General features: G+C 40.9%; 1 protein-coding gene across 1 annotated transcript; it reads left to right on the plus strand.

Annotated features, from left to right (window-relative positions):
* Positions 3,967–7,516, plus strand: LOC8076392 (probable sodium-coupled neutral amino acid transporter 6). Its single transcript, XM_002436817.2, has 5 exons — positions 3,967–4,912; positions 5,499–5,651; positions 5,763–5,966; positions 6,365–6,830; positions 7,176–7,516. The coding sequence occupies exons 1-5, from the start codon at positions 4,498–4,500 to the stop codon at positions 7,315–7,317; spliced, it is 1,380 nt and encodes a 459-aa protein (XP_002436862.1). The 5' UTR covers positions 3,967–4,497; the 3' UTR covers positions 7,318–7,516.

Below are 12,146 nucleotides of genomic sequence, written 5' to 3' on the forward strand. Positions count from 1 at the left end.
ACTCGATCTAGCCCATTCGTGAATCCCTAATTTTATCCATCAATGGATGATGCTTAAACTGTATGAGTATGACTATCATATAGTCACGGTCGTGATCGTAATGGGTTGGCTGGACAAAACTCTAGTTTGTCTGTTGAATTATTAAAGCTATAAGTACTTTGTTTAGTTTATTTTAAGTATGTATGTGATGTATTTATTGCTTAATTGCTTTTATAAATTTATAGTCTCTTTGTACTATGTTTTTATGATTTGGCTCGCGAGCCAAACGAGCTGCTCCAACTCACTAACGAGCCGAGCCGAGCTAGCCTTCTAACTCGTTTGTATAACGAGTTATAACGAGCCGAGCCATAACGAGCCGAGCTATAACGAGTCGAGCCACTAACGAGCCGAACTGGCTCGATATCCAGCCCCAGTGGTGACGGCAAACTACTTCTATAAGAGAAGTCTGATAATAATTCACAGAATTTACTCGAAGATGATTTAGAGGCTCTTGCCTCTGGTTCTTTTGGACGTCTGTATAAACTTAGCTAGCTTTGTGTCAAAGCCTGAAAACTCTGGGTCTATCCTTCCCTTTGTTCAGTTTGTGGCTTGTAGTGGTTCATAGGTTAAACTCGACCATGTTAGGTCATGGGTTGTGAGTCTGTGTGGTCTGGCTTTTCTAGTTTTTACTTTAGGGCCTGTTTAGATTGGGAACGAAAATTGTTTAGATGTCACATCAGATGTGTCGGAAGGATGTCGGGAGGGGTTTTTAAAAACTAATAAAAAAACAAATTACATAGCTCGTCAGGAAACTGCAAGACAAATTGATTAAGCATAATTAATCTGTCATTAGCATATGTGGGTTACTGTAGCACTTAAGGCTAATCATGGAGTAACTAGTCTTAAAAGATTCGTCTCGCGATTCTTAACTAAACTGTGTAATTAGTTTATTTTTTTATCTACATTTAATGTTCCATGTATGTGTCCAAGATTCGATGGGATGGATGAAAAAATTTTAGGTGGGAACTAAACAGGGCCTTATCCTGCAACGTGTATTTCCGTTGAATCTAATCGAACTTGGGGTTTCCTCCGATTCGAAAAAATGTCGCGGCTGAGACTCCAGAGCTTCACATGGACGGTGACGCTGAAGCCTTGCAAGAGACAAGAGGATCTTCTAATTCTGGTTGTCGTGCTCAGCCCACTCTGAGAGCAGGAAAGTGGTGCCCTCTGTTGAAATATACGGGCCTGGCCCAATAAAAAATTTCCAACTAACTCCAAATAAATCTTAGGGGCTTAAGCATTCATGGCCCATTGATGCATTGGTATATACTCTCTCCGTGTCGGATTTAGAAGTCGTTTAAGACGGCGGCATGATCTCCAAAATATAACTTTAACCTCTTATTTTTATAAAATATTTAGGAAAAAATGATGTATGTATACTTTTATAATAGTTTTTTTCAAGATAAATTTATTCATATAATTTTCACATTTACAAACTCAACAATTTAAAAATTATTGATGATTTATATTCCCAATGTTTGACTCAAACCTTGTCCAAAACGACTTCTAAAATCCGATACGGAGGGAGTATCTAAATATGTGAAGTGATATGCATTCCAAGAGCTCTATGTATTGGTCTTCAATTTTTTTTCCAAAAGGGTCTTTGAAATCTTTGGCTTCACCGTAACAAAAGATTTTGCTTTATGAAAATTAATTTCGAGACAAGACAACTATTCAAAAACACACAACAAAAGTTTTTTATCTTTTGCTTGTCTTAAGGCAGTGGTCCATACAAATAATGTTATTGTTAGCATATTATAGAATCGACAAGCCATCATCTCCAAGCTACGGGATAACCCCCTCCCTTATTTGTTCATCATCCTTTGTTCTTTTAATTAAAAGTGCAAGCATATCTACTACAGTATTGAACAAAATAGGTGATATTGGGTCATTTTGACGTAGACTTTTTTTTGCAAATAGTTTCCAATGTCATCATTGACTTTGATACCCATACTACCATAGTGACAAAGCTCTCAATCCAATTATACCATTTAAGTGAGAAGCCTTTCATTCAAAAGGGTTGTTGTAGGAAGGACCACTTAACTTTATCATAGTTCTTTTAAGAGTCAATTTTGAATATCACTCCATTAAGCTTTTTAATGTAGAATTCATGAATGGTCTCCATATATGACCACGCGTTCCATTATGTTGTTTGCCTGGCATAAAGGTCATTTGTGATGGACTCACAACTGTTTGTGGGTACTCTATTGATTTTGTTTGTGCCATCTTTTGTGAAAATTTTAAAGATGATATTAAGAAGACATATGTTGGATTTGTTTTGCATCTTTAGTCTTTGGTAGAAGAGTAATTACCCTAAAATTTATACTAAAGAGCGGTAGATGTTCTTCATAAAAATCACAAAGAAGCACCATTAAATCCTCCTTTATCACTTCTTCGAATACTTAACAAAATTCTGCCGCGAAGTCATCAAGACCCGAAGCTTTATTGCGTTCTATTTGGAACATACTCCCTCTGTCCCAAAATTATTAACGTTCTAGGATTCAAATGTTGTCCCAGAATTATTGATGTTATAGCTTCCTACTCTAGCTCAGTCAGATGTAGATAAATGAAATAACAAGTCTAGCGTTGGATGGTGGAGGTGCAAGAGTGCTCATCTAGGCACGGAGCAGAGCACGAATCCGCACGTCGTTTCAAGTTTTCAATAACTGTGATGATTACTTATAGGAATAACACAGTCTTTTACCTCCAGCCTTGGTTACAGGTTCCAATCCCAGAACATCACATATTCAGTAAATATTGATGTAAGCATATCATTTTCAGTGGCAGTGACTTATGGGGCAAAATATTCGGTGCAAACCACATCTTCAGTGCAATCGTGAAAACCCTTTGTAAAATTATACTTAGAAGTTTTCAAAAAATTTAAAATTATGCACAACAATAGTGCATATATAGATATGCATTGTCACAAAATTTGAGATTCAAACTCGTTTTATAAAATTCATATGAAAATAAAAAATTTCATTTACATATGCACTAGATGACAAAATTCCTAGATTTTTGTCCTCTAGTGCATATGCAAATGAAAATTTATTATTTTCATATGATTTTTTGCAAAATGAGTATGAATCTCAATTTTTTTGAAAATGCACATCTATAGATGCACTATTGTTGTCCATAGTTTTAAATTTTTTAAAAACTCCTAAGCATGATTTTAATATAGTTTTCATAGATTGCACCGAAGATGTGGTTACTCGTATCTAATAATGATTGATACATAATCTAATTCCACAGATTGTTTAGTCTTTGCCAAATTCGGTGTTCATGGGCTACCTAGGATTCAGTTTTCATTGTCTTTCCGCGATTTGATTAAGGATTGGTTTAGAATATGAGAGTATGTTCGTTTGGAAAAAAAAAGATGTGACTAAAAGTATTGTTCGCTGATTTATTATGAGAAAAAACACTACTGAATGACTAGAGATTCGGTAGATAACCTCAAACGATAGGCTCCGAGGCCTTGTTTAGTTCGTGAAGCGAAAAATTTCACGACACTGTAGCACTTTCGTTTGTTTGTGGTAATTATTGTCCAACCATGGACTAACTAGACTCAAAAGATTCGTCTCGTCAATTTCGACCAAACTGTGCAATTAGTTTTTATTTTCGTCTACATTTAATACTCTATGTATATGTTTAAAGATTCGATGTAATAGAGAATCTTGAAAAATTTTGGGTCACGCGTGCGAGTAAACAAGGCCCGAGTTCGATCTTGCCATCTTGGTCAATGATATTCTTTTATTTTTATATAGGAACGTGATTGGCATGTGGTTAGATCTTTTTTTTGTCGAAACATTATTATACTCATACAGCACCATGTTCCACATGACAAAACTGAATGACAACTAACCCCTCCCAGCATCGACATTGACATAAAGCTACAAGAACTACAGTGTGTAACTATGCTCGAAAAAAAAGGACAAAAAACAGAGCAAAAATATTGGGACATGTCTCAACAGAGACGCGCAGCAGATTTACAGCCACTATCACCGAAACCAAATCGGGGCCTCTCCGTATCAAACTGCTTGGGTCTTCCTCCTCCCACGTCCCTGTCGCGGTTCACAGGGAGAGCCGTGGCAGCACGTTTTTCCTAATCCTCTTCCTGTTCTACTTCTACCCATTTGTTCAGCTAATACGCTCCACTTCCGTCGCTTCAACGGCACGGGAGATAATTTCTACCCAGCCAGGCTGCCAATCGAAGTCCTCGCTTGGCTTGCTGTATCTCCCATCCTGATTCCGCGAGATTCTTGGCGATTCTGCTACTGATTTTTTTTGAGTTCTTGAAATTTCTTGTACGATTGTCAGTAGCCAACTGCTGATACAAAGATCTTAGCTTTTCTAGTCCCTTTCTGTGACCTTGCCAAAGAATTTGGTGTTTTTTTTTGTTTGTGTGTGCACAATTTCGTCCACTACAGCTCAAGAATCTGCTGTTTTGGGAGATTGACCATGGGCGGCGGCGGCGCTAACGACCGCTTCGCGGGGGCCAGCGACCCGCTGCTCCCCACGAAGCGGGATGGGGACGAGGACGACGCCGGTGCCTCCGCGTTCCACGAGTTCGACGGCGCCTCCTTCGCCGGCGCGGTGTTCAACCTCTCCACCACCATCGTCGGCGCGGGCATCATGGCGCTACCGGCCACCATGAAGGTGCTCGGCCTCGTCCCCGGGCTCGTCATGATAGTGCTCGCCGCGCTCCTCACCGACGCCTCCATCGAGCTGCTCGTGCGCTTCAGCCGCGCCGTGGGGGCGCGCTCCTACAGCGCGGCCATGGGCGACGCCTTCGGATGGTGGGGCAGGAGGCTGCTCCAGGTCTGCGTCGTCATCAACAACGTCGGCGTCATGGTCGTCTATATGATCATTATTGGTAAACGAAACACATCATCTGGGCGCAGCCTGAATTTCGATGCAGTTCATCTGTTTCTTCTTCTTTGCCTCATTGAATTTCTTAGGATTGTGGTGTCTTGGTCATTGATTTGAGAAATTGAACTTATATATTCAACTGCAGGTAGTAGCTCAATCAGTTTTTGGATTATTCTTGAGTCTTGACCGTGGATTTAGGAGCAGATGTTGCTTCCTGTGCAGCATACACCCAATGAAAATGAAATATTGTGCAATTGACTATTTCTGCATTCAACAAATTTCTGCCCATTACGGGAAAACAACTTTGTTAATTGGTAGCATATGTTTTTCCTATATCTTTATGTCTGATACCCATGGGATGTTTGGTGTAAGCTCTAGATATTCCATCGACACTGTCTGAAAGGAAATGTGAGTTTGTTTCACTTGTGGCCAACCAGAAGCACATAGTATCATATGCCTGTAACATTTTCAGTTCTGCATTTTATACATCAAATTTATAAAATGCTACTCCTTCAATGTTTCCCCAGTTGATGCCTTGAACTGTGGATATTAGTTCCTACTGACATACAAATGTTCATTGTTTACCACAGGTGACGTGCTTTCTGGAACCACTTCTGGTGGTGAGCATCACTATGGTGTGTTAGAAGGATGGTTTGGAATACACTGGTGGAATGGGCGTTTCTTTGTTCTCCTTGTTACAACCCTTTGTGTTTTTACTCCACTAGCATGCTTCAAGCGTATTGGTAAGCAATTGAACTACCAAGAAGTTATTACAGGCTCTAAAAGGTTAATGAATTTTTGATTCAGTACTATATATTTGAGAATATGTGTTTCTTTTAATTTTTTTCTTGCAGATTCACTGAGCTATACATCCACAATATCTGTTGCTTTGGCGGTTGTATTTGTTATTATTACTGCAGGAATTGCTATCATCAAGTTGATAGGTGGACAAATTCCAATGCCCAAGTTGTTTCCCACTCTTCCTGATTTGGCATCTGTTTGGGAACTTTTTACAGCAGTGCCGGTTCTTGTCACCGCTTATGTTTGCCATTACAATGGTATGAGCAATTTCTAATTCTGTCTGCACAAAACAAATCTAATTACAAAGGGAATGGAAAAGGTGCACACCGCTATTTTTGTAGTTGCAACTATTAATGATGTGAATTGTGTGTGTGTGTGTGTGTGCGCGCGCGTGGTGTTCGAGTCTATGTATGACTCTTTTCTTCTATTAATTTAATGATACGCAGCTCTCCTGCGTGTTCAAGAAAAATATTAATGCTGTGAATGTCAGGGGCATAAAAATGCATATAAATGAGAAAAAATGAGTAAAAGGTCATAGCCTAGTTTGATAGATATCCCTGCAACTTGTTTGAGCTGACGTCTTAGTGTACAAACAAGTCAGAAAAAAATGCTTGCTTCTCAGCTGTCTAAGGAGGTCTGGTTTACATTTTTGCAGTTCACCCAATTCATAATGAGCTAAAGGACTCTTCCCAGATCAAGCCAATAGTGCACACATCATTGACACTATGCTCGACTATCTACATCACAACAAGTTTCTTTGGATATCTCCTCTTTGGTGAATCTACACTCTCTGATGTGCTCTCTAACTTTGATTCAAATCTTGGGATCCCATACAGTTCAGTTCTAAATGATGCTGTCAGAGTGAGCTATGCTGTTCACCTTATGCTTGTGTTCCCAATGATATTCCATGCATTGAGGCTTAATTTGGATGGGCTCCTCTTCTCCTCTGCAAGGCCTCTGTCTTCTGATAACAGAAGATTTGGCATAATGACAGCATTGCTCCTCCTAGTAATTTTTGGGTCTGCAATCTTCATTCCTAGTATTTGGGATGTCTTTCAGTTTACTGGGGCAACTGCTGCTGTCTGTATTGGCTTTATTTTCCCAGCCGCGATCACTTTAAGGTAACTTGATGCTGTTAAAACTTTGTTCAGAATAGTTGTAACTGTGTTTCCTTCCAGCATATTTATTGACCTAGGTTGGTGTAGTTTTTTTTTCTAGTGTTGACCTCTGAGCATGTGGGAAATGAGAATAAAAGAAAACAAACCCTGTCTATGGTTACTCTAAGATATATTTGTGGATTATGACTTTAGGTACGAGGCGCTAATATTTAAATATGTAGTAGACCTGATAGATAAGCTGGATTATAATTTGTACGAATTTCTGGATTGGTTGCTGCCATGATAGTTAGTTGTTGAAAGACACTTCATTCTGGTAACCTCTAATCCCTTTTACTTTTGGTATATCAGGGATCCACAAGGCATTGCAAAGAAGTGGGACAAAATTCTAGCGGTCTTCATGATTGTTCTTGCTGTTGTATCAAATGTAGTAGCTGTCTACAGCGATGCCTACAAAATATTCCACAAGAAAAGTGCTCCTTCCAATGCCTGAATTGGGGAGTCCTGGTCTGACTCAAATCGCGTTGAGTTTCGCGTGTGTATCTACACACTGGGGCTGAAGAGTTGCACAAACTGAAGTGCTTCTGTACAGTAAAAGCAATTGTATCAAATGTCAAATTATAGAGTTATACGATCATGATGACTTGTTTTTGAAAATTGTGTTGGATGTGAAGTAACCATCGATATCACTTTGAGTGTGCTAGCCTATGCTTAGTGCGTTTGTTAGAAGAACAAGTGAGAAACCATGGAATTCTGTTCTTTCTCAAGTGGGGTTTTATGGTTCTAGCCTCGAGACAATTTATTTAGCACGTAGAAAGGCACCGGGCCTACGTAGAATGCAAAATACAAAATACTAACTACTTTAAAATAATAAAATATAAAATACCAAAATTTTTAAGGTTATGTTTAATTATATCTCGGTACAATTTATTCCAGCAGATAGAGAAGCTTGGTGGTTGTCTTGTGTGTATGAGCCACAAGGCAACGAGGAGAAGATTAATTTTTTAAATGAACTCCGCTTAGTCAGGTCTCACTGTCTGGGTCTTTGGGTGGTTGTTGGAGATTTTAATCTTATTTACAAAGAGGAAGACAAGAATAATTGTAATCTCAATCGTGCTATGATGGGCCGTTTTCGTCGTGTTCTGGATGATCTGGCACTCAAGGAAATTCCTCTCATTGGCCGTAAATTCACTTGGAGTAGTGGCGGGGATTCACCTACTCTTAGCAGATTGGACAGGGTGTTCTCTACCTCTGATTGGGAAGTTTTGTTCCCAAATGTTTTGCTGCAAAGTACAGCTTCTCAGGACTCTGATCACTGTCCGCTCATTCTTGGGTTGGAGGATCTTCTGCCAGGCAAGGGTAGATTTCAGTTTGCTCCATTTTGGCCTCGTTTGGATGGTTTCCATGAGAGTGTTTCCCAGGCCTGGAACTCAGTGGAGGCTTGTAGCTGTCCTCTGGAGACTCTCGCTTTGAAGTTAAAAACTTTAACGCGATCCCTACAGAGCTGGAGTCAAAAAAGCATTGGTCACATTAATTCTCAGTTATGTCTGGCTAGGGAGGTAATCCATCAGTTGGAAATTGCTCATGATTCACGTCAGCTTTCTGATGTTGAACTTTGGCTGCTGCACTCCTTGAAGAAGCACTCGCTTGCACTTAGTTCTTTGCAACGAACGATCTCTCAGATCAGGTCGAGGATTAAGTGGCTTAGAGGTGGTGATGCTAACACAGCCCTTTTTCACTCTCATGCTCGTCATCGTAAGAGAAAAAATTTCATAGCCAAAATAGTGTCAGAGGATCAGGTGCTGACCAATCATGAAGATAAGGCTGGGGCTATTTTTAATTTCTACGATCAGTTGCTTGGTTCCTGTGCCCAGCGTGACGTTACCATTAACCAGGACGAATTAGATTTGGGCCATTGTGACCTGGCTCATCTGGAATTGCCGATTACTGAGGCTGAGGTGTGGGCTATTATTAAGGGTCTCCCTTCGGACAAGGCCCCGAGGCCTGATGGCTACACTGGGCGCTTTTATAAGTCGTGTTGGCCTATAATTAAGGGGATATTATGGCAGCCATTTGTAATCTGCAGCGTGGGAATTTCAGGAATTTCCCTCTTCTTAACTCAGCCCTTATAACCCTCATCCCCAAAAAGGATAATACAAATTTGGTGAAAGATTTCCGCCCAATTAGTCTCGTGCATGGCTTTGCCAAGTTGTTTACCAAGTAGTCTCGTGCATGGCTTAATGGGCTGGTGGCGGCCAGCCAAAGTGCTTTTGTGAAGGGGCGATGCATACATGACAATTTTCTTCTTGTGCAACAAACGGCCAGATTTCTACACCAACAAAAGCAGCCGCGTATTCTCGTGAAGCTGGACATTTCTAAGGCCTTTGACTCCGTTTCTTGGCCTTTTCTTTTGGAGGTTCTTCAGAGGAGGGGCTTTGGACCTACTTGGCGGAACATGATCAGTGGCTTGCTGGGCTCGTCTTCTTCGAGGGTGTTGCTTAATGGGGTGCGCGGGGAAATTATTCACCACAGGCGTGGTCTCCGGCAAGGTGACCCATTGTCCCCTATGCTGTTTATATTGGTTATGGATGTCCTGAGTGGCTTGATTGTCAAAGCTAGTAATGAAGGTCTTCTACAACCTCTCTCCTTGCGGCGTATACAGCATCGCATCTCCCTCTATGCTGATGATGTGGTTCTCTTCCTTCGCCCAACTGCCTCAGAGTTACAATTGGTTGATGAATTGCTACAGCTGTTTGGAACTGCTTCGGGGCTCCGAACTAATATACAGAAAAGTTGTATCTCTCCTATCCAATGTGCAGAAGAGGACTTGGCTGTTGTGATGACCCATTTTCCTTGTGAAATTCAGAATTTTCCTTGCAAATACCTTGGCCTTCCTCTTTCTCTCAAGAAACTTAATAGAGCACAGTTACAGCCTCTAATTGAAAAGGTGGCGGATCATCTTCCAGGTTGGAAGGCTGATTTGATGAGCAGAGCTGGTCAGACGACATATGTGCAATCAGTAATTGATCTATTACTCTACTGCCTTGGAGCTTCCTCCTTAGTGTTTGAAGGCCCTAGATAAGATTCGACGTAAGTTCCTTTGGAGAGGCCGGAAGGAGTTAAATGGTGGTCACTGTTTGATAACTTGGCCTAAGGTGTGTCGCCCAAAAGAGCTTGGAGGTTTGGGCATTTTGGATTTGCAGTATTTTGGATGGGCCCTCAGGGTCCGTTGGTTGTGGTTGGGGAAAACTGAACCCAATAAGCCTTGGGCTGTCTTCCCTATCTTAATAAATAAAAACGTCCAAGCCCTCTTTTCTTGACCACCACTGTTGGCAGCGGGTCTCAGACCAAGTTCTGGACGGACAGGTGGCTCAATGGGAAGTCTATCGAGCTGCTGGCCCCCATCTTTTTGCTTGTGTTCCCAAAAGGCGTGCAAAAAATCGTATGGTCGATGATGCGCTTCGGGACAACACTTGGGTTCATGATATCCAAGGGCACCACACTGTTGCAGTTCTGGCTGAATATTTGGAAATTTGGGAGATGGTTCAGGAAGTGGTTCTGCAACCTGAAGTGACTGATAAGCACAAGTGGAAATTTGAAGCTTCTGGAGATTTTTCTACTAAATCAGTGTATATGGCCTTCTTCAATGGTGCTATCTTCATTGGCGGATGCACGAGGGGGGCTGGGGTGGCTGCAGCCCCCCTCTTGGGCTCAAATTTTTTTAACACATTTTCTTTTTTTAGCAAAAGGCTTCATATATTTGGTATTTTTCTATGCTTATTTTATGAATCTCTGCCTTTGAACACTTTGAATCAATATTGAATTATCAATCTTAGCTATATCTATTAGGTCTTGTTTAGTTCCCAAAATATTTTGCAAAATTTCTCAGATTTCCCATCACATCTAATCTTGCGGCACATGTATGAAGCACTAAATATAGATAAATTAATTACACAGTCTACCTGTAATTTGCGAGACGAATCTTTTAAGCCTAGTTAGTTCATGATCGGACAATATTTGTCAAATACAAACGAAAATGCTATTATTTCTATTTTGTAAAAAAATTTGGAACTAAACAAGGCCTTAGTGTACTGGATTGAGTGAGAAAAAAATTTAGCATGTATTATTTAGCCCCCCTCTTGGTCCATTTCTGGATCCGCCACTGGCTATCTTGTTCGAACCCTACAGGCTGATTTGGGGCAGCTGGGCCCCCAGGAAGTGTAAATTCTTCCTTTGGCTAGTGGTTCATAACAGATGTTGGACAGCAGATAGGCTGGCCAGACAGGGTCTCCCACATCCTGAGCATTGCCCTCTTTATGATCAGGGGACGAATCTATCCAGCATCTCTTATGTTCCTGCGTTTTTTCGCGACAGTTTTGGCACCTGCTGCTCCGTCGTTTTGGACTTCCTGACATAGGTCCTCAACTAGACTCGACAAATTTCTTTGATTGGTGGCTTCAGGCCGGCAGCTCTTTCAACAAGAAAGTTAACAAGGAAGTTAAACAAGGCTTCAACTCGCTGGTTTCTTTGGGTGCTTGGATTCTTTGGAAAGGAAGGAACGCCAGGGTTTTCAATGGCATCTCGCGCAATCTGAGTCGTGCCCTTCTCCTTGCAAGTGAGGCGGTTGATCTCTGGATTTTGGCCGGTGCCAAAGGCCTCAGAAGACTTAGAAGTCTGGTTGCTGTTTGCAATGGTGGTTAGAGGCATTTTGTAGTGTTTTTTGGTCGTCTTTCTTTGTCTAGGGCTTTTTCTGGAGTGGTTGTTTTTGTAGGGTGGTTTTTGTGTTTTAGTGTTCCTTTGCGTGTGTTGGTGTGAGTATGGGGTGATGTTGAACCTGTTTTGTACTTCGGCATTTATGTCTCCTTTTTTCTCTCCTATCTTAATGCAATGATACACAGCTCTCCTGCGTATTCCAGAAAAATAGAATATATTGCCCTCGTTATGTCCTCTTGAGGCTCTTTTAGATTTATTTTTTGGCTTATTGAAACCAAAATCCAAAATGAAGAATGACAACCATTACCTTATTGAGACCAAAATCTAAAATGGAGAATGACAACCATTGACTTATGTTATTAAAATTTTTACATGGTGTTTAGTTTTATTATACAAAATGATAAATTAAAATCTAGAATTCTTTGAAATAAAAGGGGAACTAAACACCCCCTCTGTAAATTGTCCGCTGCTTGGCGTGCTTACTAACCTCGGGTGTCCTACAGCGTTCACGCAACAAAACGTTACAACAACTAAAGCTCGTCTGCTTAGAAGGAAACTAAATATCTGGTCCGGTTCCGGCTTCGGCAGGGCCACCAATCCACCACGGTT

This window comes from Sorghum bicolor, chromosome 10, assembly GCF_000003195.3.
Source record: "Sorghum bicolor cultivar BTx623 chromosome 10, Sorghum_bicolor_NCBIv3, whole genome shotgun sequence".
Classification (NCBI taxonomy): domain Eukaryota; kingdom Viridiplantae; phylum Streptophyta; class Magnoliopsida; order Poales; family Poaceae; genus Sorghum; species Sorghum bicolor.

Bases quoted from the DNA above. Each gene is read 5' to 3' on its own strand.
- LOC8076392 (XM_002436817.2), top strand. From the start codon at position 4,498: ATGGGCGGCGGCGGCGCTAACGACCGCTTCGCGGGGGCCAGCGACCCG. The intron at 4,913-5,498 runs GTAAACGAAACA...TGTTTACCACAG, and splicing joins CGTCTATATGATCATTATTG to GTGACGTGCTTTCTGGAACC. The intron at 6,831-7,175 runs GTAACTTGATGC...TTGGTATATCAG, and splicing joins CCAGCCGCGATCACTTTAAG to GGATCCACAAGGCATTGCAA.